This window comes from Triturus cristatus, chromosome 3_1 (genome assembly GCF_964204655.1).
Source record: "Triturus cristatus chromosome 3_1, aTriCri1.1, whole genome shotgun sequence".
Lineage (NCBI taxonomy): Eukaryota > Metazoa > Chordata > Amphibia > Caudata > Salamandridae > Triturus > Triturus cristatus.
In genome coordinates, this window is record NC_140583.1 from 226,115,537 (window position 1) to 226,142,033 (window position 26,497).

Consider the following 26,497-nt stretch of genomic DNA (forward strand, 5'->3'; position numbering starts at 1 on the left):
CTTCTTTGCCCTTAACACTGTCTTGGCCTTCCCCCTGCGGCAGCTGCCGTATTATCGGACTTCGCTCCCCGCACTGTCGGACTGCTGTGGATCCTCTATTAGACTGGTGAGCCTTCCCGCCCTTCCAACCTTACGCTGGTTACACCCCCTGTCGCTGGCCTCTAATCCTCCTGCTTTCCCCACAGTGCTAAATTGCTGACAATTTCCAGCCCTCCTGACGATCCGCCATTCAGGCTTCCCCTCGCGGCAATTGCCGTTTTTCCGGATAACGTACCCCGCACTGTCGGACTATTGCCATACCCGCTAACTCTGGTGAGCCCTTCAGTTCTCCCAATTCCACTCTGCAGGCATCATTCCTTGCCGATGGCTCTAAACTAATTCCTTTTTCTTCACAGCGTATTTTAGTCCTCCTGACGATTCTTCACAATTACGGCTCCATTCACCTCCAATTACCGTTACGTAATTACCTCACTCACTGTAACGGTAAGTTTTGTCCTTTGCCCCCTCTATCTCCTTACTGTCCCCCTTCAGTCCGGACTTGCAACCCTTCGGACGACACCTACTCTTTACCAACTTCCTTCTGCACACAGAGCACGGCCTATTTTCACCGCTCCCTGTGGTTACTTTCACTTGCCAATACTTGCTCGTGATCCCTCACTACTTGTTTCTCGTCATTCCTTATCACCACTCGGCCTCATGATAGGTCCATCATATAGATTCACTGTATCCGCATTTAGCCTTAGTCGCCAGTAAGTACTCGGCTTACTTCACTACTCGTGTTAGTCACTGCTTAACCGCTGCACGTCCTCACAATTTCTCATCACAGCCTTCCTGTCACAAGGTCACTCTTAACCTTAGTGGCTTTCGTACTCTCTCCCTTTTGGCTTGTATACTAAAGGGGCAGCCTTCTGCCCCAGCAACCATGTTTTGCAACGAATACTGTGTGCATGGTACATGAATATGCATATTACACCTTTGATTCTTCTGACGTTGATTAAGGTCTTTTCTCCCTTGCGCCACATGTTGATTTTGTACTCAGTAATTCTTGAACGGATTTCCTTACTGGCTGGCAAGTTTACTATGGATACTGTTCCCTCGTACGATTCGTGGCATCTTTTTTGACACCCTGCACAATCTCTACTGCTTGAGTATACCTGCTTCTCCATGCTTTTCTTATTTGCTTTTTCACTACTCCTTGATATAAGATGACGTACAGTATTGTGTCTGATCAGACTTTTTAAACCTTTTTAATCATGTTTATTGATTTAATTCTAACAGTTATCTCCCCTTGTCGCTCTCTTTCTCCCTTTCCTTTTTAAGGCTATTCAGGTTTAACTGTACAGGCATAATCAATGTTGTCCTGATGATGATCCTAATATTCCTTTTATAGGATCGAAACGCCATCGACACTTGTACACACCCTATGTGCCCTTAGCAATATTAAGTGTGATACATAAGGGTGTCCCACGCAATGTTTGTTGGTTCATTATTTTTTATTCCTGCCAATTACAACAAACGTTTTTTTGCCTGAACCTTTGTTTTCTTTGTACTTTTTCTTGTTAGTTGTACGGGACACAGGCTTGTGTCCCACTTTGTGTATATTTTTTAAATATTTTTGCTTCATTACTATATCAGTAAAATCCATGACCACTGTCCGTCTGGACAAATCTTTACAAATAAGCACTGATTGGGTCCTTATTCATTGCTCTTTTCATCTATTCCTTTCTAGGGACTTTTGTTGTTTAAAATTACGTAATTCCCAGGGTCCCTGGCCGACCTTATATGGGTGCTCTTGTTGTTAATTAAATATATATATATATATATATATATATATATATATATATATATATATATATATATATATATATATATATATATATATATATATATCAAATTTGCCACCTGAAATTCTCAGACCAGTGCCTGTTTTGTTTGAGCCAGTATTGCCAGTCAATGAAGCCTTACTGACACCATGACAGCAATCAAGCACCCTGAGCTCAATCAATGATGCCTTACTGACACCAGGACCATGTTCAGGCCCTCTGGTTAGTTGATAGCTGACTGGGTGACATAGAGCGGCCCCTAGCAACCTGGATTTACTGACTAAGCATCCCACACCTGAAAGCCTGGTGGTTCAGACATCTACAAATAAAGTGAAGCCAAATTCTTTTTTGACTAAAACTGCAGATAAGGAGTTCAAATGAATTGATGCTTTTGGAAAGAATAGGCAGTCCTCGAATAGCTTGATGCTCAGAAATTTCACATTTGGGCAGATACGCCCATGATTTGTAGAGTATGGCCTGCGACATCTCAGAACTTCTTTATGCTCAAACAATACAAGATGGTCAGGACGCTGCAAGGTATGTAACGTGCTGTCTTGGACGAAACAGACTACATGGGTAGAGCCCTTGAAATCACTTTTGTGCTTAGAAGGTATGCCTAGATGAGAGCAACTGGGTTTGCAGGAGATGAGGAGGCAAACTAATTAATATGCTATTTGTTGGGTCCAGGTTGTTTGGCGAGAAAGCTGATTCAGCACTAGATAGTTTTAAGAAAGCCCAGGCATTTTACCAGCAGTATAGAAAGTTCAGGGACAATTCTTGTTCACTAGCTTATAGACCGTCCCAGCCCTGCCAACCTGTGCTGCAGCAGCAGGCCCAGCCATTCAGGAGCAGATGATGCTGCACCAGCTTTGGCCAGTCAAGGCCAAGCAGGGTCAGAAATCTTCCAATTCCTCTACACCTATTTCAGCAGCTCCAGGCTGCTGTAGTTTGTCCTCACAGGGACATGTCCAGTCAGTAGGAGGCAGGATGCAGCATTGACTTGCCAGCTGGAGGTCCATAACTTCAGGTCTGACAAATCATTCAGAGGGACTTCACCCTGGCATTGTTTTCTCCCCGACCCATCTTTCCTTCACCCCACACACCAGGCCAACTTTTGGACGAGCAGTCTGCAGCCTTGAGGCATAAAGTCAACCTTCTAGCCTTGGGTGCCAGGTTGAGGGGCGGTACATCCGTGTACCACAAAAGGACAGTGGGCTCAGGTGTTTATTGGGCCTCATTTCATGTAATGCTTTTATGAGGAGAGAGAAATTCAAAATTCTCACTCTGTCTCAGACTCGTACTACTCTGAAGCAGAAACTCAATGGTGCCTTTGGACTTGCAGGGTGCATATTTTATATATCTGACCTGCATTCCCTCAGATGTTACCCGCAGTTCACCGCTGTTGGGATGTTTCCATTTCACCCTGCTCCCCTTAATCCTTATTTCAGCCTCTCTGGTGTTCACAAACATGATGGGGGTTGTCGCTGCCCACCTTTGGGGATCAAGGATACTGGCAGCTTAAGGTGGGCTCATTTCGGGCAGTTGCTACTGACTATGATGAGCTCCTAACATGCTTGGGGTTTACCGTCAATGAACCGAAGTCCCACCTGACTCCCATACAGAGGATGCCCTTCATTGTGGCTATCCTGGACCCTAGTGTTCAAGGCTTTCCCGCTAACACAGCGGGTCTGGGACATTTAGGATATTATATCAGTGTTTCAGGATCACACCTGGGTCTTGATGAGGATGGTTTGGAGGATGCCTGGACTCTTCCTAAATGCCAACTGACATATGTGGGTCATACAGTGGAACCTCAGATCCCAGTCGAGGAGGCCAGCACAGGATCAGCAGTGGTGACTGATGAGCATCAACCTGACCTCCGACATGCTACTCTCACCCAAATTTCATGGTTGTCACAGATGCATCACTGTTGGCTTGGGAAAGGTGGCGATCAGAGGCTTCTGATCTCCAGCAGAGTGCCACCTCCACATAAATCTTCTGGACCTTCGGGTGATTCGTCTGACTCCAAAGGTCTTCTTCCCATCCAAGGGAAGGCTAGTGCAGGTCTTCACAGACAACACAGCAACTGTGTGGTATTGCAACAAGCAGGGCAGAGTAGGATATTGGATTTGGTGTCAGGAGATCCTTTGTCTCTGGAGGCAACTGTACCAGTAGAACATCTTTCTGGTTGACAACCGTACGGCGTAATCACTGAGTGACAGAGCAGATGAGCTAAGCAGATGTCCTCTGACAGACCAGAGTGGTGTCGCCATACTGAGGTGTTGCAAGGTGTCTTAGATCAATGGGGTGCAGCCTGACTGGATCTGTTCCTCACTGTGGAACACAAATTGTCCAAACCTTTGCATATTGGAATTTCCTCCATAGCACTCACTAGGAAACACATTCCTTCTGAGATGGGGCATAGGGCTCCAATTAGCATTTTTACTGCTACCTCTTTTACCTCGAGTTCTGAGTAATATCAGGACAGTCCCAAGTCATCTTAATTGGCTTGGACTGTACCAGGAGAGAATGGTACATAGCACTCCTGAGCACTTATCCAGCAACCACTTCGAAATTATCATCCTGTTGCAAATCCTGAACCTCAGTCTAACAACTGACACCTCTTACATGGAGATTGAACAGCAGCAGTTCAATGCATTTGATTTTGCCAACTGAGGTAATCGATATCATTCATGCAGTCAAAATTCCCTTCTGTGAAGTTTGTCTACGGTGGGAGATGGAAAAAATGAGTTGCCTGATGTGGTGCTCAACACATCAACCCCCCCTGCAGACCAAGCTTTCGGATGAATTAATGTTTGTTCTTTCATTCTCTACTAAGACCTTGCAGTAGGCCCAGTAATGTTATCAATTTGCCTTTTTATGTTTATCTGACCAACCGTCTCTTTCAAGTCGCAGGTTGTGATGCGTTTTGCTTTTGTAAAGCCTTAACATTACTCATGTGCACTCCCTTTGAACTACCAAACATCTGCTCACTGCGAATTTCGATGCGCAAGGCTGCTGCTGAGTGAGGGAACTGTAGACACTTTCTGTGAAAATGCCATATGCCATCTTTTTCCCAGACAAATTAGTGCTGAGCATCTGGGTAACCTTTTTGATAAAACATGTAACCTCTTTTCACATTGGTCAGTCCATTACTCTGCCAGCGTTTTTCGCTTAACCTCACTCCTCAAAAGAGGAGAGGCATCATGAGCTTGATCTTAAGAACACACGAAGCTTCTTTATTGACCTCACGCAACATCATTGTGTGGCTGGTTGTTGGGTTTTCTGAAGCAAAGGAAGCAGTGTCAGTGCAGAAGAAAACCCTTTCAAGGTGAACAGTTGTGTGCATCAAATTCTGCTATGCACCGGCCAAGAACCACCCCCTGAACTCAGTACTTTCCATAGCACTCTGTACGTATTTTAACCAGGGGTTTATGATTCAGAGTTTAGTCTGCTCCAGTATTGCTCCAAATTAAGAATTTCAGTTGAATATTAGGAGCAGTACTTATACAATGGCACAGATCTCTCCAGGAAGCCTTTCCATCAAAATCATGCCTGATTAGGTCAATCTGTTGGGCCTATTTAGTTGATGATGGGAGTCTAAAAACGTTCCTAAGTATCTGACAGTGTGATTTATCTATCCAAGATGATAACTTCATTGGAAAAGCTTATAAACCATATCTTATAATGATTAAATGTTATGATCTAATTACCTCATCATAGGTATGATACTGTACTTTTCAATACCTTCTATAATGGGCAAAAAATAAAGAGAATCACTTATTGTTATGTTTATCCAAGTGATACCATGGAGAGTCCATATCACTGAGCCCGACCCCAGGATAATCATATGTTTAAGTGATATATAGTTTCATTCATTCATTCGTAAACTTTATTTCGGCCTCAAAGGCCATAAAAGCAACAATACATTACAGCAGTAAAATATCAAAGAGCAGAACACATTTTGGCCACCAAAACAGAATGAAATAGTCAAATTAAAATATTCAAGTAATTAACAATTGGTGGAAAATTTCCTGCGCTGCAGCCATACAGCATTTAAAAAACGTGAGACTGCGAAAACAATTGGGGGATGGGTGTCGTATTTTAAAACTCGCAGGGCGTTAGCACAGTCTCTAAAACCAAGATTCCTGCAGATGGACTTTACCCAACGTTTCCTATGGGTAAGGTACGTCGGGCAAAAAAAGAACACGTGGTTTTCGTCCTCCAGTTTATAACCACATGCTGGGCATAAAATGCTTTTGTTAGTGTCCCATCTAGAAGTAAAGGACCTAATTGGTAGGGTACCCATTCTAAATTGGACATATAACTTCCTGGCAGCAGGGGGGAAAATCAAATCCAAAAATAACTCCCTCCCATAATTCGGTTTAATCAGAAGAAACTGTTCTGTCAACCTGCCTACATATGGGTTCATGTGCAAGCGTGATAGGTAGAAGTGTCTAAACTGTTCAGCCAAATTAGTTTTGGAAACAACTGGGCAGGAACTTCCTGGAGTATCCCAGAGTTCCTGAAAACCAATCTTGGAGCAAGTGTCCCTAACATAGGTTAACCAAGGGATATTCATATGTTTAATTATAGGCCAAAGCCCCAAGAATTCATCTCTATAGGTTTCCAAATCCGGGTTAGACCATAATCTCTTCCAATAGTGGACGGGCCGCACCGCCACCACCTCTTCAATAGGAAGCAGGCCCAGGTCAAGTCTAATAGGGACCAGCGGAGAACTAGAGGGTAAACTTAACAAATTCCTTATAAAGGAGTTTTCGACCCTTGATAGACTGTCTATTTTGGAATGACCCCATAGTTCTGCTCCATAAGTTGAAGCAGGTCTAGCCTGGGTTTTAAAAATTTCAACCACTGGTGCAGCCGGTTTAAAGGCCGAACCTTTGAACAATCTAGCCATACCTCCTGTGGTTTGAGTCAGCTTGAGGGTGGAATTAACAACCTGACCTCCCCAGCCCAGATCTTCTTGGAGGGTGATCCCCAAGTAGCCAAACGTTTTCACCCGTTCAAGGGGGATACCATTCAGTACTGGGTTGGGGCGGGTGTGTTTGGGAGGGTTAAGAATCATAAATTTTGTTTTGGCTAAATTGATCTCAAGGCCCCTATCACTGCAAAAGTCTACAAAGCCATCTAAAATACGCTGAATTCCCATGGGGGTGCGTGACAACAACAAAGTGTCGTCAGCAAACATTAGTGCTGGTACCTTACCCGAGGTGAGCCTAGGGACATCAGTATCTTTTAGAGCTAAAAGATGTTTTATAAGCCCATTGATGTATAGGCAAAACAACGTGGGCGCTAGCACACATCCTTGTCGGACTCCTCGGCTGACAGGGAAGCGTTCAGAGAGTCCGCCATGCTTTCCACATCTAACCTGAGCGAAATTGTCCTTGTGAAGACTCTTCAGAACATCTAAGAGATATGTGGGAACATTAAGCATTTGCAGAACGGCCCAGAGCTTTTCTCTCGAGACCAGATCGAATGCTGATCTTAGGTCAACAAAAATGAGGTAGAGGCTGCCACCCTCCACACTCACAGACTTCCAGTATATAACCTGGAGACGAAAGATCTGGTCGAGAGTAGAAATACCCTTCCTAAAGCCAGCCTGCAAAGTGCTTAGAATATTGTTTTCTTCTTCCCAGGCCTGTAATCTATTCAAAATTATACGCCCGAATAGTTTTTGGGTCGTATCAATTAAACTTATCGGGCGATAATTCGAAGGCTGTAAAGGACAGCCTTTTTTGTGAATAGGCACTATCTCAGCACCTCGCCAGGTTACTGGTGGTTCTGCGCCGTATAAGATGGAATTAAACAGAACACATAGATATGGCACCCATATCATGGGTTCAGACCTAAAAAGGTCGCCTGGAATTTTGTCCAGGCCCGGCGCTTTATTGGGTGTAAGCATGAGGATGGCATTTTCAACCTCTTTGGTCTTAATTGGTGGGATGGACTCAGCGCAACAGGGTATGTTAGGGGAAGAATCAGTTGAGTGGGGTGGGTTACAATTCGTTATGGAATATAAACCCCCAAAGTGCCCCTCCCATACTGCAGGAGCTATGTTGGAACCAATAATGGTATCAGGATCTTTCTTGCCATTGGTAACAGTGGCCCAAAAGGTCCTAAAATCCTTATTCTGTAATGATATTCTTAGCTCCTCCCACTTGTCATCTTCCCAAGACTTCCTTGCCCTATGAATCTGTTCTTTGTACTGGGCTCGGAGTAGTTTAGTCCTGGATTTGTCCTTGGCTTTAATTGCCAAGATCAATTCAGCTTTTAATTTCCTGCACTCGGAGGTATACCAAGATTGTTTGTTAGCCACAGAGGCCTTAGAGGCCACTGACCGAGAGAAAACGTCCAAGAGTTTCGTAGATAGCTGAGTATGGATAATAACAGGGCTAGATAAGCTCTCAATAGAAGAGCAATTTAACACCGCTCCGGCCATTTCATTAAGACAGGGGAGTACCAAACTGTAGGTTTCTGCCAGTTTCTCAGGGCACATAAAAATGCTTGACCATCTGACTCTTCGCTTGTTGTTATGTAGAATTAAGGGTTGCGGAGATGGGAACACCACATTACCATTAGTTATAAAACCCCAGCTGTCTGATTTTAATTTCATAATAAGGGCGTTGTGGTCACTATCATCACGAGCGACCACCCTGAAGTCTAGGACTTTATCCCAAGATTTTATATCGATCAGGATATAATCCAGAATCGACAAGTGCCCAACTCTATTAAAGGTAGTTTGTCCCGGCTGATCAGATTTGAATCTGCCATTGCAAGCCCTCAGTGATAGTGAGAGGGTAAAAGAAAGAATTTGTAGCACTAGCGGGGTCCAGGCTCTAACCATAGGGATCATAGGCTCGGGGATGTTCGAATGTGTATCTTCCGCCACAAGATCATTTTGAACAGAAAGACTAAGTGGCTCATATTGACAATTAAAATCGCCACCTACTATGACAGGATATTCTGAGTCTAGGGTCAGAATAAAATCATTCAAGGCTGTGATGACCTTAGATTCTCTTCCACCTGGGGAAGGCCTTGAGTAAACATTCAAAAGGATTAGATGTTTATTCCCAGGGAGGTCTAACAGGACACATAAGATATCATCAGATCCCGTTTGGAGTTGCCTGCCTGTAGCGCCCAGGTGAATTGCAACCCAGGTGCTAAGACCTCCAGAAGGTCTCCCCCTGCCACTGGATAAAGCAAAAATATCAAAAGAGGCAAACCCTTCTCGTTGGTAATTTTCCGTGGCCCATGTCTCTTGCAATAGACAGATGTCGAAGGTGTCCATGAAATTACCCCACTCTTCGGAGATCTGTTTATTCTTTAAACCCGCTACGTTCCAGGAAATAAGGTTGACATCAATCTTGGGCTCTTGTTTAGTGGGGGGGTCACTGGGAAGGATACTTTCCTTACCCATATTTACCCAGCCGTATTCATGTACCATATATAGTTTCACTTTGTTCAAAGTCCAGCTGCCCGCATTTCCAACAACTTTTATATAGAACACCATCGTCTTTATTTTCAGACTTGCCCAGTGGGATTTATAAAAGGAATGGGTAACCCGCCTCCTGGCCCCAGGTCTTTTGGGGGTTTCAAGCTCTTTTAGTGCTATAATGACCTCTGCTGTGACCAGGTTTTCTAGGTCCTCCCTTTGGGCCTCTAAAAACCATTGCATCCTGCTGCTAACACATACTGTGACAGATCCTCTGCATTTATAATTTCCTTTGAGGCTAGCTGCTGATAATAGGGCTGAAAAACTCTTGGCTTAGCCTGCTTCTGGGAACTCACTCCAAGCCCAGGTCCATCTACTTGTCTATGAGGGTTTGTTCGGACCTCTCTATCAACAAGACGATGAAATCCTTTGACGCTGTTACTAGGATCCCAGCTCACAGCTCGAACTGATGGTTGCTGACTGTCATTTTGCCTATGCAGACTCCAACACAAACTGCTTGAGATTGGTGTCCCATCAACATAGTTTCTTCATCCAACTATCTTTCGCTTTTTATGCTGTCATGAGGGGACCTCGATGTCCTGTTTAAGCAACATGCTCCTGGGAAACAAGTCTGCTTATGGGCAGACTGAAGAGAAGAGGAGAAAATCCTTCTCTTTACTCCTCGTTCTTGGCCATAATGATCAAGAATGTGCAAACACTTTAAAGCCAGATGCCATTGCTTTCATGCATTTAAACTAATTCGGGTAATATTAGGAAAAGTTAAGAAAACTGATCTACGTACCTCAAAGCAAAATAAGTGAAATACTTGTTTATATCCATGGAGACTTCATAGTGTGAAGCTGCCTGCTTTAGCCAGAACCTGCAGTGAAGAAATGTCTGCATTCTCATGTACTATGTAGTCCAAACTTAAAATCTAGTGTGTTAAAATGGTATTCAAAATTGAATAAGGCTTTACCAAATACCCAGAATTACATTTAGTTGTTGAGCATTGTGATTTGTGCTGCATTTCATTTTAAAGTCCGCATTTCCTTCCACAGCACAAAACACAGCTATAAATTGTTATGTCTTTTTAGAATACGTATTGTGTTTATTGTTAGAAAAATATGTTTGCTTGTTCATAATCTTAGGATAATGTATACTGTATATTGAGTGACGAAAAGTTTATTTTTTATGGTACATATTCACAAATGTCCAGAACTCGCTTTAAAAGCAACATTTCAGAAATATTACTTTGATACACCTGTGATTTGTTGAGTAGATGTAGATTCCCAGAACCTTTTGACGGCTGAAGACAAATGGAGACATACCATTTCACTGATTGTAAATTATGTTGGATAGTCTGCTTAGTGAGACTGCCTCCTGGAATAAACAGTTGTCAAAGTAGGTCTATATCTGTAGATTGCATCCTGCTTTCCTTTGTGCTATGAAGTAGTTCTGAAACCAGTTCCAGATCTTACCATCCTGTAAAATAAGCTGATCATCAACCTTTATGCTCAACTCATGTGTGCAAAATCAGATGCTAGTCCTCTTGGAGTTTTCGTTAACTGTCCGTTTATTGCTGTTTTTTAATATGTGACTTCTTGGTCCACTCATTTTACTGTTATATTGCATCATTTGCTTATGTATTGTTTACTGTTTTATAGCTTGGCTTGGGCCACACAAACCATGTTAGAGAACCAACCTTAACAACCACGCTGCAAGGAAAAAGCGTACGTCAAATTTCTGCGGGGCGTTGTCACAGTGCTGCTTGGACAGCCCCACCAGTTCCACCAAGAGCACCAGGTAAAAGGTTTTCAAATGGTTTCATACTTTTCATGTCAATTTTTTGACTACTTGAGTACCATCGAAAAGTTTTGGCTCATGTGCAAATATATAGAACCTTGGCATCTTTCAAAAGTAAGCCTGGCTCCAGCCATCAAAAAATGGTGATAGCCCTTGACAAGTGCCAGTTATGACATGCTACTGACGTCATGGAACTCAGACTTATAGGGTGTGGTGGGCATAACTCTTCCTAGATGAAGCTCTCGGACATTGTGGCTGATATCTCTCCAGTCACAGGTATACTTAGATCTGGGCCCAGCAGTCAAGGTCATCCGTTAAGTCAAAGTCCGAGTCGAAGCAGGACTCAACCCTATCCGGGTACTCTCTATCTAAAGAGAAGTGTTGAGGGCATTATGGTACCACTCGATCTTGCTCCCGATCTCTGATTAAGGCGTTGATAACCCAGTATATACTGATGCACCTGGAGTTCCCAGGGCAACACTAGAGCTGGTCAAGGCCTTTCCAGAGGCCAAGATGCATATTTTTGTCACTCCTCCGGCTCTCTCTTTTTTTTTTGCCTTCCCCAGTGGATCCATTGAGGCCTCTTGTATGATTACCGTTGGGGGATCCATCCTGGCTCAGTCAGAGCATCTGAAACCTGCCTCAGGTTCCGCACAAACACCGGTGCGACTTTTACTCACACTCCAAGACCTGTGCCAGTCCTTTCTTTATTTACGCTGGTCCTGACATTGCCGAAGGTGAATCACCTGCTGACTTTGGTGTCCAACCCAAAATCAACTCCATCTTGTGTCCCAACCATGGTCATTCTCTGACTCCACTCCAGTGCACCTGCTTCCCATACTATCTGATTCTGACAAAATTTTGCCTCTACCACGGAGCCATGCTTTGTTGCTCCACCAGTGTTTTGATTCTAACCCTAACCATAGTTTGACCCCACATGGAGATGATTGGGATGATTTACTACCACATGATGATCACCGTTTATATATGGTTTTGCAAGTTGACCTTGATACTTCCCCTGACCTAGGTCTGTTTCCCCCTTTGGGCCGCCAACGGAAGAGAGTGCTTCCTTTGCTGTAGTCATCAGGCCTGCTGCTGAAGTCCTGTATTTATAATTTCCTTCTGTTGAAGCTAAAACAAATGTGTTTACTGAAGTTCTTTTGCCTGAGCCATCTGCTTCTGAGTCCTTACTACCATTAAATGAAGCCCTAACTTACACCCGTCCTAACTTACACCCTTATGGGTAATTGGTCTTAACCTTTTTCATGCCAACCAGTGATCAGGGAGGTAACCAGGCTCCACATACTAGCATCTGGTGATATTTTTTTATAAGCAGCATCCTACTCCTAAGAGTTTGGTGGTTTAAACTTCAACTACCAAGGTGAACCCTAATTTGTTCTCCACAACCTCCATTATAGGTAGTAGGCCATCCTAGCCTTGAGGTTAGTCAATGCTAGTTGCTTGCTATGCCGTTATATGAATGCCCTATAGAACATGACCAGTGAGACCCTACAAGCGGTCCTTGAAGTGTTCAGGGCCTCCTTGGCTCAAACCACCCAGGATAGTCAAGAATGCACCCAAATATGTAACTCGGCCTTGCTTGGAAACTACTGATTATTTGGACGAGCGGTCAGCAATAGTGCGATGCTCCATCGCCATGCATGCATGAGATCCACAAGCTTTTCGGGAGGTGTACAGGCATTATGCCTTTTGATGAATCCTGCCCCCTCCCGCCCTTTTCGTTGAAAAATGATTCCACCCTGGATTACTTTGAGGAAAACTGTTCCACAGCACTCTCTTTGGACCTTTCGAACCATGCCAAACAGTTCTCTAATTGGTTCCAGTCCTTCCTTGGCTACTCCTGTGTTGTGGAGTATAGACAACGCCTGCTTCCCCTGACCCACCCCTCCCCTGGCTGTTGTCACCTCAACCCTGCCTGGGACGGGGATTAGATACACAGCATGTACCCTGGGCACGATCTTCTTAGTCACCCTCCCCTGCGGTATCAGCCTCCTTTCTTAGACCTCTGAATGCCTACCTGCAGAAGGACAAATGTAAAATGTTCACTCTGGCCCAAGTTCCATCTGTTCTGAATCCGGACAACTGGATGGTAGCCTTGGACGTGCAAGATGTGCACTTTCATGCACCCATTCTGCAGTCCCACTGACATTAACTGTAATTCTAGGTTGGCCATGGGCATTTTCAGTTTGCTGTGCTCCCCTTCAGCCTTAGTTTCACCCCTCGGGTGATCATGAAAATTATAGTAGTGGTTACTGCCCATCTTGGGGGCTTGGGTATACCAGTTTTCCCTACCTCAATAACTGCATGTTGAAGGCAGGCTCAACAAGATCTGCAGTGGGAGCTACTTGATGACAACCGGACCAGCAGCAGACCCTTATTCCTTCCCCACCCAGAGCGGACAGTGGTGACAGATACATACCTGCTAGGCTGGAAAGGTCATCTGGGAGAGGGAGAGATCAGAGGACTCCGTACTCTGTCGTAAACCCAACTTCACATAACTCTGTTGGAGTTGTAGGTCGTCTGCCTAGCGTTAAAGGCCTTCCTGCCATCCATCAATGGAAGGCTGATGCAGGTTTGCACAGGCTACACCTCTGCCATGTGGTAGTGCAGCAAGCAGGAAGGAGTGGAGGCCTGGGCCCTGTGCCAAGAGGCGCTACGTCTCAGGAGATAGCTGGTGAGTCATGGTATCTCCCTCGTTGTGAGCCATGTTAAATGCTAGGGTAAACACTATTAGCTGATGACACCTGGCACATCAAGAAGGGTGTTTGCATCCCAAAGTTGCACAGGAAGTCTTCCGACAGTGAGAAGAGCTCTGGCTAGATCTGTTATCCACCTTAGAGAAAGCGCCATTCCAAAACTTCTGTGTGTAGGAGTTTCCAAGAGCGCTTTCTCTTGTTGATGGATTCAGACTACAGTGGTGCACAGGTGTCCAGTCTACAGTTTCTCAACTACCTCTCCTGAGATCTGAAGAAGATAACTTGTGAGGTTGTTGATGTCATCTTTGCAGCTAGGTATCTCTCTACAAAGTTTATTTATGCAGGGTGTTCAGACCAATTTGTGGCCTGGTGTGAGATCCACAACACAGACCCCTACAAGCCAAACTGTTGGATGTTTTTTTGTTTGTTTTATCTTTGCCCCAGCAAAGTCTTGCAGTTGGCATCAATAAAGGTTACTTGTCAGCCCTTTCAGCTGTTTTGTGTTTGCTGGACCAGTGCGCATTTTCATAAAGCACTACTGCATTGACAGCCAGTTCCTACATCGTGGTGACAGAGAGAGCGCAGCTTTAAAATTTAAATCTGCATTCTTCCTGGCACCATATACTGGTCTTCGCAGCTCTCTCATGTTGTGCAGTTCTATTTGGTAGTCCCACATCTAGGCCACAGTATGTTTGTGACAGGCACTTTTAGTGACTGTCGCAAAAAATACAGAAAAGTTTGCTTTTTTTCTCTGCATTTTATTTATTTTGAGGCTGTAATTATTGTCAGAACAGCCTGCAATGTATCAGGGGTCTGATTCTAAAGGTCAGGAATCTGCTAATAGAGTATCCACCAAAAAGAGCATTACAATCTCAATTATGCAACATGGGGGAATGCTGTAATAGCTGGCCTTTTTCATAACAAACATAATGCGAAATGTTGACGATTATCCCAGTGTAATCAAATTTTTGCTCAGGCCTTGTCATAAATGGTTGTCCAGCTCCAGCTGTTGTTTTTATTCGAGGCAGTGGGCTGCTGACCCCTGGCAGTCAGTTAATGTAAGCTGTGTCTCAGGCTGTGTGTTGGGTCTTTTTGTCTGAGTAACAATCTTAGGTGTGTACCATGAAACTAAAGATATATTCGAATGTTAGAATGCTTATGTGTCAGTGGAGGTGTTGCCAGTTGTTTCGGGGCTTGGCCTTTTAATCAATCAATCAGGGATTTGTAGAGCGCGCTACTCACCCGTGAGGGTCTCAAGGCGCTGAGGGGGGGATATGCAGATCCGTTTCAGCCGAAGAGCCAGGTCTTGAGGGTCTTCTTGAAGGTGTTCAGGAAGGGGGCTCATCTGATGTCTGTCGGTATCTCATTCCACGTTTTGGCTGCAATGTGGAAGAATGATCTTCCGCCTGCTCTGTGGATGCGCTGGGTTTCATCTAGTGCGAGGTTGGCAGATCGAAGGTTTCGTTTGGGCATGTGGAAGTTTATTCTGTCGTTGAGGTATTTGGGTCTGGTGTTATGCAGGCATTTGTAGGCGTGGGTGAGGATTTTGAAGGTGACTCTCTTCTCCACGGGGAGCCAGTGGAGTCTGCACAGGTGTTGGCTGATGTGTTTGTGCCTTGTGCCGTGGGATGCCGAGGACGAGTCTAGCTGTGGTGTTCTGTATCATCTGGAGTTTGCGGAGCAGGGATTTGTTGATGCCGGAGTAGAGAGCGTTTCCATAGCCTTTGCCAGTCATTACATGCAAGCTCTAAATGAAAGCTTACCTTAGAAGTCTGCCCCTGCTTCTTAATCCAGGTGAAACAAATCCTTGTTGGTTAACTGTATAGATGTCAAAATAACATTATCGGATAGAGATTTCTAGCCGCAGATTCTTCTGTTAGAATTATTCTGCAGGCTTCAGACTGGGCCCAAAATGTTTTCGTGAGCAGTACCCCCTGCACAGCGGTAGGTGGCGTTGTTCAGTTCCACATGGCGTCATCCACACTGGAAGTGCTCTTTGCGGTGCCTATATAGGCGCCACCCATGCACGTTTCCGTTAGTTCTTGTCTTTCCGCACCAGTCAGCGCAGATCCAGGAAGCGCTACCCCTCTGTCACTTTTTAACTGAGTTTTTTTTTTTAAATTGTCAAAGGCTTTTATGAGGTCTTACCTCCTACTGTGGCAGAAATGTCACCTAAGAAGGCCAACTTCAAGCTTTGCGGCACCTGCCACCGACTGATGTTGGTGATGGATCTGATGTCTGGGAGCGGCCCTTCCTAAATCCACGCTGGCGGCTCCGGCACCAATTGGGCCCCAGGGATCCACAGTAGGATTCGGATCAGTGCAGGTTATGCCATGCCGACCATCTCCGGCGCTGGTCCCGAGGCCGACGCTCCCAGTTCCCCATTTACATCCCTGACTCCAACACAGACCGGAGGGGCGTTGTCCAAAGCCAACTGAAGCCATGCCTTCAATGCTAGAGCCCGATCCCTATTTCCATTGGCTAGTACTCAAAGAAGAGTGGGAGGGGTTGCTCGACCCTGAGGAATACCAGTCTTATGAATCCTTGGACTGGTGTGAGGAACTGGGTGACGCAACTGGACTGGACACTTCTCCAGATACTGGCATGCTTGCTCCTCCTACTGTGAATATGGAGGAGGGAGCTTCATTCCCTATAGTGGTTCAGAGGTCAGCTGAGGTCCTGGACCGTAGTTTGTCCGAAGGTGGCAGTCAAGACTAATGTTTTGACTGAAGTGTTTCAACTGGGAGTCTCCAGTTCAGAATCACTTCACCCATTCAACAAAGCACTTACTGATGTCATGCTTTTGAACAGGACAATTGCATTCGCCACTGCCCCGCTCCAGCGGACCCCAAATTCTTCACGAACACCTGGTGGTCAAAGCCTCCACTTAACATATAAATCTTGGCACATTCCCAACTGCTCCACCGGATCAGGAATCCAAGACACTGGATAATTTAGAAGAAAAATGTTTTCTTCCACCACCCTGGCATTGTTGTTGGTGAACACCGCATGCCTTCTGGGCTGCTGTTCCCATGCCCTGTGGAATACGGTGGCACAGGTGCTGCCAACGGTCCCAGAGGAGGCCTGGCCTCTCTGCTTGCCAAAGGGAGGGATGCAGATAAGTAAGCCATTTGATGTTGACTAGACACCACCAACTCACTAGGCAGAGCAGTTTCATCGACAATGGCCCTGCAACACCATGCCTGGTTAAGGACTACTAGCTTTTCTGGGGATGCCCAGACATCACTCAAAGACATGCCCTTTGATGGCTCCCGTATCTTCAGAAACAAGGCAGATAGGTGCTGGAGCACTTTAAGAACAGCAGGGCTAAAGCCAGGTTCTTGGGCCTTTCTATGACCCCTCATCGCCCTCAATCTGCCTTTCGCTCCTTTCATGGCCACAGAAGGGCCATACATCTGTATCCTTACCAGCCCAGCTACCACGGAGTGCAACCTTTTCAGCCTCTGCCTGGCCGCAGACGCGGTACCCACCAGCCCTGTGGGTCAGGTGGCCAACAGTCGGGTTAGTTCACCATCCCCCTCTATCAGCAGCCGCAGCCTCCAAACCCTCTTAGTCTGCCTGTTTACCATTATGGGCACCCAGTAGGTGGTGTGGCTCACTGGTTAGAGGCGGCAGACCCGGAAGCAGAAGTCGCCCAGGGTTCGATTCCCGACGCGGCAGGGTCTTGGACCAAGGTCAGCGGACACGATAATTCTCGCCTCGGTGCCCACTCTAACCATGGATCCCACTCAGCAACTCTGGGCAATAGCTTGCTTAATCTCCACTTACGGCCCCATCAGCGCCGGGGATGCTTGTCTTCACCTTGGAGATGCCCAGTAGGGACCATCTCACAGGGAAAGCCAGGATGGGTTCCCCAGCAGCACTCAGCGCCGGGACACTCTTGGGAGTAGCCGCGCGCTCAACAAATACCCAGTAACATAACATCACCTGGGCCACTAACAGTCCATAACATCGGATAGGTGGGTTTTCCAGATTGTCTGAAAGGGCTATTTCCTCCACTTAGAGGCACTTCCTCCCTGCATGCCACCTACTTACGACTGGCTGACGGAAGAACACCTATCTCTTCTTCACCAGGAAATGACGGCTCTTTTGGCCAAAGGAGCCATTGAGAGAGTGCTGATGCCAGAAGTGGATTGTGGTTGTTATTCAAGCTACTTTTTGGTGCCCAAGAAGGACAAAGGCCTTTGTCCTATCCTCGACCTGCGATCTCTCAACTTCTTTCTCAAGAAGGAGAGGTTCAAGATGCTTACTGTTGCTCAAGTCCTATCTGCCCTATATTTTGGGAGACTGGATGGTAGTGTTGGACTTGCAGAACACATATTTCCATCTTCTCATCCTGCCTGTCCTTAGGCGTTGCCTGCGATTCACAGTGAGCCACGAGCACTGTCAGTTCATTGTGCTCCCTGTTTGGCCTCCCCGGTGCACCTCGGATTTTCACCAAGGTGATGGCAGTGGTTGAAGCTCATCTGCATAGATCAGGGGTGTCAGTCTTCCCTATTTCGACGACTGGCTGTTGAAGGTCATCTCCCACCTCCAGACTAGGCGAACCTCCGACATTCACTGGGGTTTATAATCAAAGTGCTGAAGTCACACCTGACTCCCTCTCAGACGCTCCCTTTCATTGGAGCTGTTCTGGACACTGTGCGGTTTCAGGCCCATCCTCCCAAATGTCAAGTCCAGGATTTTCAGGCTATGATACTGATATTTTAGCCCCTATCCTGGATTTCGGTGAGATTGACTCTGAGGCTGCTAGGCCATATGGCTGTCTGTATCCTGCTGGTGACACATACCCATTGGCATATGCAGGCTCTGCAGTGGGACCTGAAGTTCCAGTACGCACAGCATCAGGAGAATCTCTCCGACATGGTTCAGAACTCAGAGGGAACTACAAAAGATCTGCAGTGGTCATTAATGAACTGCGATTGGGATAGTGGCAGACCCCTCTCCCTTCTCAAACCAGGGTTCACAGTAGTGCCAGATGCATCACTCCTGTGATGGGGCAGTCATCTGGGAGAGATGGAGATCTGAGGACTCGTCTCTGGCAGAATCCAGACTCCATATCAACTTGTTGGCGCTCCGAGCAATCCATTTGGCATTGAAAGCCTTTCTGCCCTCCATCCAGGGAAGGTTGGTGTTCACGGACACCACCAGTGCCATGTGGTACTGCAACAAAAAAGGTGGTGTGGGGTCATGGACCGTTTGTCAAGAGGCCCTGCTTCTCTAGACATGGCTGGAACAGCATGGCATTTCCCTGGGGGTTCAACATCTGGAGGGTTCTCTGAACGCCAGAGCGGAAGAACTCAGCCTGAGTGGAGAAAGCCTTGGTTAGATCTGTTTGCCATCAACGAGAATGCTCAATGTCAGCAGTTCTGCGTGCTGGAGTTTCCAATGCGGCTCTTGCTCAGAGATACTTTTCAACTGGAGTGGAGCTCAGGTCTCCCTTACGCCTTTCCACCCATAATACTCCTGCCCAGAGTTCTCAGGAAGATCGGTAACGAGTATGGCCATCAGTCCTCCGATCAGGCTACCCCTACAGGAGGATCTTCTGTCACAGAAGCAGGAGAAGTTCTCCACCCGAACCTGTCAAGGCTTTGCCTTCTTACGTAGAAATTGATCAGCGACAGTGGACAGCTTTCGACATTCCACCTGAACTCTTTGACGTTATCTTGGCAACCAGGCACCAAGATGGCTTACTCCTGTCATTTGGCAAAATTTGTGGCATGGTGTAGAGACAGACAAATTGATCCCCTTTCTGCCCCCCTTTTTCAGGTCATCCTTTTCATCCTTTCCCAGCAGTGCTGTGCCCTGGGCACTCTGAAGGGCTATTTCTATGCCATGTCAGCTTTTCTGCAGTTGCCTGATCAGCCATCCCTCTTCAAATCCCTTATTGTAAATAGGTTTCTGAAAGGTTTAGAACAGTTCTTTCAACCTTCCCCTTTTTATTATGCCCCAGTGGGACCTCAATCTCGTCCACACTTTTCATATTTTGTGCGCTCCCTTTAAGCCTTCGCACAATTGTCAACTCAGGCTCCTTTCCATCAAGACAATCTTGCTGGTGGCTATAAAATCTTCCCGGAGGGTCAGTAAGCTTTAGGCCTAGTCATTCAAGCTTTCTTATCTTACCATCTACACAGACAAACTGGTGCTTTGTACGAGAGCTTCTTTTCTTCCAAAAGTGGTCATACAATTTCACGTAGGCCAATCCATCACTCTGCCTACTTTTTAGTGCAACTTCACCGTCTGAACCCAAAAAGAGCATTTGTCATTCTTCTTTGATCACACATGAGCGTTCCGAGTGGATGACCAACTCTTCGTGGGAGTTGTCGGAGGGAAGATGGGATGGGCCGTACAGAAAAAAATAATCTCACGATGATACTATGTATCAAAACTTGCTACACATTGACTAAAAGGCAACCCCCTGAGGGTTTGCATGCTCTTTCCACCAGAGCTAAGCTGCAAAGTCGGAACTGCAAAGGAGGGACCTGGATGATGGGATTCAAGACCGAAACATACGTGGAAAACAGTAAGAAAGGTAAGTTCTTGCCTCATTTTCTTCGATTCCACCAACTCAAAGTAGGGAGTTATTTCTGCCACAGTTGCCTGGACGGAAAGCCAAATCGTGATTAGCTCAGCAGTCACTTGACTATCCGACAGCCGCTTCTACCCTTGATGCCGTCCCCGAAGGTGAGAATTCCTGGCAGAGTCGGTGGGACACTGGCAGTCTTACATCCATGGACCTGGCAACATCGAAATAGAGCGGGTGGACCGCCAAGTAGGCGGGCAGTGATTACTTTGAAAAAGTGACAGCGAGACCATAACTGCCAAGGTCTAAATCAGGCCCTTAATCTTTTAATCTGTTTTCAATGTCAGAGGCCCTGTTAAAAAATAAACAAAAATATGATTAAAAGCAATAGATTTGGCTTTGTTAAAACTATGCCGCAAACCCAAACTAAAAAAGTCAATACAAAAATGCCTCCATCTAAATGTGATGGACATATGCGTGCAATAAAAACATCCTTTTTTTATTTTTTAATAGATCAATACACAACTTCCTAGCAAGCAACCGTATTTAGTACAGGCCTCGAAGCCTTTTTAAGTGTAATACGCATCACAGGAAAATATGATTCTTGTTGGCACAAAGGAAAGGTAATGTTTTCTTTTATTTACTGTAATCTTGTGACATAGTTTAAACACACAACTATGACTGAAAAAAAAGATAAAGAGTAGCAAGAAGACCACATCGTCAGAGTTGAGTATTGGCCCACCAGCCTTTTTAACTCTTTAGCGGATGTGCTCGTGATCAGGCAAAATTGCATCACTGACAGTGTAAAAGAGCCAAGTAGCTTAAGTCGGCTAACCAGTTGCCGCCTCATGCTTCATGCTTCATGCTGTGGTGGGAGGAAGAAAATGGCAATAAAAGTAGAACAGACTAAGGGACGTAGAGGGGGGGCCCAAAGCCCCTCTGCGTATGTATTTATTATTTCATTAGGCTGAAAAAGAATTAAAACTGTCTCTATGCCTGATCTAAGAAAATAAGGATATGTCTGCTAGTAAACAAGGGTACTTCCAAAAAGCCTTGTGTGCACGTAGTCACCTTAGTTCTAACTTCTGTCTGACAGAAGAGGTCACATTTAGTTTTCTCCTAAAAATAGGAGTTGGGACAACTATGCGCCTGATAAAGGACTGCAGTTGCACTTAAATAATGTTTCTATTTCCCTAATGGAATCCTTAGCGTCATGCATATAGTTTTAGAAAAAAGTAGAAGGCAAGTATGCCTACAGTATCCATGTAGGGTGGTGGTGTGGGGTCCAAAAGCAAAGAAGAAAGGGGTGCTCCCTATTCCTAGCTTTGTTATGTAGTGTTTGTATAGCCCTAGCTTGGCCTCTTGTGGCTCCTCTAGTGGGTAGTCGATTGAACACAAGAACGTGTTCTGCTCTGCCCCAATGCTTTATTGCAGCCGTTCCCATATTGTAATTGTTTTTATTGCATGTGATACCCGTTCTATTTTCGATTTAAAGGTTGGAACATAGAATCACTGGGTAATAGTGGACCACAAGATTCTGAAGTGGATCCTCGCTAATGAAAATGCATAGTGCTTTAAACTCATTGCTTTGGGAGGGAGTATGTTCCCAGCAGTGCTGATCATATATCTTATTATTAGAAATCCACCGAGGCTCTAGGATGGTTCTCATTTGATTGGGAAGCAGGAACCTAAAGCCTGCTTATCTGTGCAACTGCTGTGCGACACAAATATACAAAATCAATAATGCCTAGTAAAGATGCATTTGTAGCCATCATTCTTAGGGAATGAGCTTCGGAGCCATGTAGGCAAAGAATGACTGAGATTCCTACAGTAAAGGAAAGGCTATGCAATGCGTTTGAGTGTGTCATCATGAGTCATGACAGGCACTATCTCTTGCCCTTCTCACTTTAAGCGATGCACGGCTCTTTCAGCTACCGAAGATAAAAAGAAGACTTAACAATCCAAAACGTGCATATATATATGTGCAAAACCATTTTCTCCCCTCTGAGGAGTAAACTGTGTGTCCCTAGCGTGGAAAACTTGAATTTCAGCAGATCTATGAAATGGTGTCATAAATGTAAAGACGCAACTTAGTAAGAAAGATACTTGAGCTGTGTATCACCCCTGGATCAAAAGAGGGCTCCTGAACCCAGACAGTATGGCTTCCAATCAAGTGTCGGTCCTATCTGAAAGAAACACGTTAGTTAGATTCCTCACCTTAGAATATCCCCAGGCGTCAGACTGGATCCGGAAGATTTTTTCGTCAGCAATACCCCTTGCGCGTCGCTAGGCGTCGTCTGCGGCTCCGCGTCCGTCGTCGGCGTCGTGCGCCGAGATGACGTCGTCGGAGTACTTAGACGCCGCCCTCGCGCGCTGACGTCAGTTCTTCTTTTTTCCGCGCCAGTAAGCGCAGATCCGGGAGAGCTGCCCCTTTTAGTCTTTTTTGACTAAGTTTTTTGATCCTTTTTGATCTTGTCTCGACTCCGGTGCCGGTAGGATGCCTGGTTTCAAAGCCTGTACTGACTGTAACCGCTTGATGTCGGTTACGGATCATCACCGCCGGTGCCTTTACTGTTTGGGCCTCGACCACGACGCGGAGTCGTGTTCGGACTGCAAGGCCCTGACCTCGAAGGCTAGACGGGAGCGGTCCCGTAAGCTCCTCGAGATTTGCCACTCGGCTCCGCGCCCCTCTCGATCCCAGTCCAGGAGGAGGTCCAAGGATCGGTCGCGGAGCCGCAGCCATCATCGCTCGTCTGGCTCCAAGTCTTCGGGTAAGTCGAAGCACTCCAAGAAGTCTAAGAGGCGACACCGCTCTTCGGACTCCCCTCGCCGGTCGCGCGACTCGGCCGAGGGTCAGGGTGGTTCCACCCCCGTGGCTCCAGCGGGGCCGCAGGCGCCGCGCAAGTCCCCATACCCGCCGGTCCCTGGGACTGACGCGACGCCGGCGGAAGTCAGTGCCTTCCTCTCGGCCATGAGGAGCCTGGCTCCGCCGTCGACGCCCGCTGGCGCACCTTCGGGCCCTGCGGACCCGACTGGGCAACCTTGCATGCCGGCGGCTCCGGCCCCGGCGCCGTCGCCGGCCCCGACGCCACAGGTCCCCGAGGGACTCGTCCCCGTCGACGCCGGTCGACCTAGTCACGCCTCCTCCGCCGGCGTCGACACCGGTTCCACCGCCGGCTCCGCTCGGCGTCGAGCCCCAGTTCAGCCCCGCTCCGGATCCGGCGCCGTTGCGGCGTTGATGGACGCTGCGTACGGCGCCGTTAGAGACACATTATGTCTACCGTCCGGCTCCGATCCTTCCTCCTGTTTACCAGGAATCGGATGACGGGGGCGAATGGGAGGGGTCCGAGGATCCTATGGCCGTTCAGGCTCAGCTGTCACAGGACTGGGCAGATGAACTGGGGGAGGCCAGTGGTCTGGATACCTCACCAGACACTGGATTCATCTCTCCTCCGACTGTGGCTTCGGAGGAGGGTGCTGCTTTCTCTGTGGTGCTGCGCAAGGTGGCCGCAGCCCTTGGGCTTGAGCTGCCTGCCGTGGCTGTGAGGACTAACATCCTCACCGAGGTGCTTCAGTCTGCAGCAAGCTCCACTGAGCCTCTGCTGCAATTCAATGAGGCCCTCATTGACGTTCTGCAGGGCACCTGGTCCAAGCCCTCCACAGTTTCTCCTGTGGACAGGAACGTTGCCAGGCGCCACCGCCCTGCTCCAGGCGACCCCAGTTTTCTGTCCCAACACCCCACCCCCGAGAGCCTGGTTATCCAGGCTTCTACCTCCCAATCCTCCTTCCCGACCGCCCCGCCAGACCGGGATTCCAAGAGACTGGAACAGTTTGGCAAAAAGCTGTTCTCCTCCCTTAGTTTGGGTCTGCGGTCTTTAAACACCGCTTGTCTTTTGGACCGTTATTCCCACTCTCTGTGGGATACGGTGGAGGACGTGCTGCCCCTGTGTTCGGAGGAGGCCCGAACACCACTTACCCAGGCTCTGGCCGATGGGAGGGATGCAGCACGACATGCAATCCGATGTGGGCTTGACACGACGGACTCGCTGGGTAGGGCGATTTCTACCACGGTGGCGCTTAGACGTCACGCCTGGCTGCGGTCCACGTCTTTTTCGGGGGATGTCCAGAGCACTCTCATGGACAAGCCCTTTGATGCCACTCGCCTTTTTGGTGAGAAAGCGTACAGTGCGCTGAATCGCTTTAAGGACTCCCGGGCTACGGCCAAGTCCTTGGGCCTCTCGGCCCCGCGATCGCAAACTTCCGCTTTTCGCCCCTTTCGTGGCCAAGGAAGGGGCGCCTCCTCACGTCCGCCTAGCCACCAGCCGCAGACCCAACCTGCGCGCGGTCGCGGACGTGGTTTCCGCCGAGGCAGTTCTGGAGGCCGACGCGGTCAGCCCACATCCACCCCGGCAGCATCCGCCTCCAAGCCTTCCTAGTCCGAGCTTTCCGGCCCATTCCTCGCCAGTGGGCGGCAGAGTTCGCCATCACCTGCTCCACTGGCGTACCATCACTTCGGACAGGTGGGTGCTGCAAATCGTCCGAAGGGGCTACTCCCTCCCCTTCGAGACGACCCCTCCAGCCATGCCACCGCAGCACCACCGTATCTCGGAGGATCATTTGAATCTTCTGCGAGAGGAAGTTTCGACCCTCTTGGCCAAAGAGGCCGTCGAGCGCGTTCCGAGCCCAGAAATAGGTCGTGGTTGTTATTCCCACTACTTTCTGGTTCCCAAGAAGGGCAAAGGGGGCCTACGCCCTATCTTGGACCTCAGGAACGTCAATGCCTTCCTCCGGAAGGAACGGTTCAAGATGTTGACTTTGGCTCAGGTTCTAGCTGCCCTCGACCCTGGAGACTGGATGGTAGCGTTGGACTTGCAGGACGCATATTTCCACATCCCCGTCCTGCCGGCCCACCGGCGTTACTTGCGGTTCACGGTGGGCCAGGAGCATTTTCAGTTCACCGTGCTCCCCTTCGGCCTCACCAGTGCCCCTCGGGTGTTCACGAAAGTGATGGCGGTGGTCGAAGCTCATCTGCGCAGATCAGGGGTTCCAGTCTTCCCCTATCTCGACGACTGGTTGTTGAAGGCGGGCTCGCCCCAGGCAGTCGTCTCCCACCTCCAGACTACGGCGGATCTCCTGCATTTGCTGGGGTTTTCCATCAACGTGCCGAAGTCACACCTGAGTCCCTCTCAGAAGCTCCTCTTCATCGGAGCGGTTCTCGATTCGGCGCAGTTCCGGGTCTATCCGCCGGAACAGCGGGTCCGGGATATTCAGGCCCTGATTCCCATCTTTCGGCCTGTATCCTGGGTTTCGGTCAGGCTTGTGTTGCGGCTTCTGGGGCTGATGGCCTCCTGCATCCTACTAGTGCATCACGCCAGGCGGCGCATGCGGGCTCTGTAGTGGGACCTGAAGTTTCAGTGGGCCCAGCATCACGGAAACCTGTCCGACCATGTCTTGATCTCGGAGGGCACTGCACAGCAGTTGCAGTGGTGGCTCACGGACCGCGATTGGGTCATGGGCAAGAGCCTCTCCCTTCCCCAACCGGAGCATGTCGTAGTGACGGATACGTCCCTCCTGGGATGGGGTGGCCATATGGGAGAGGCGGAGATCAGAGGCCTCTGGTCTCCGGCAGAGTCTCGTCTCCACATCAACCTGTTGGAGTTGAGAGCGATCCGACTTGCACTGAAAGCCTTCCTTCCCTCTGTCAGGGGAAGTGTCGTGCAGGTGTTCACGGACAACACCACCGCCATGTGGTATTGCAACAAACAGGGCGGGGTGGCGTCGTGGACCCTTTGTCAGGAGGCTCTGCGCCTCTGGACATGGCTGGAACACCAGGGCGTCACCCTAGTGGTTCAACATCTGGCGGGCTCTCTGAACGCCAGAGCAGACGAACTCAGCCGCCGGTGCATGATGGATCACGAATGGCGTCTGAACTCCGAAGTGGCACAAGGTCTCTTTCAGCAGTGGGGAGAGCCTTGGTTAGATCTATTCGCCACCGAAGAGAACGCGCAATGTCAGCAGTTCTGCGCGTTGGAATTTCCAAGGCGGCACTCGCTCGGCGACGCTTTTCGTCACGAGTGGAGTTGCGGTCTGTTGTACGCCTTTCCGCCTATACCACTTCTGCCCAGAGTGCTGAAGAAGATCAGGCGCGACTGGGCCC

The 26,497-nt window shown here is 47.8% G+C and overlaps 1 protein-coding gene across 8 annotated transcripts in view; it reads left to right on the forward strand.

Annotated features, from left to right (window-relative positions):
• HERC1 (HECT and RLD domain containing E3 ubiquitin protein ligase family member 1) overlaps positions 1–26,497 on the forward strand; it is a 1,817,725-nt gene that overhangs the window by 1,654,855 nt on the left and 136,373 nt on the right. For all 8 annotated transcript variants that reach the window (XM_085643727.1, XM_085643730.1, XM_085643731.1 and 5 more), the window contains one exon: positions 10,941–11,079. In XM_085643727.1, the coding sequence (XP_085499853.1) occupies positions 10,941–11,079 (139 nt within the window). The remainder of the gene's footprint in view (positions 1–10,940; positions 11,080–26,497) is intronic.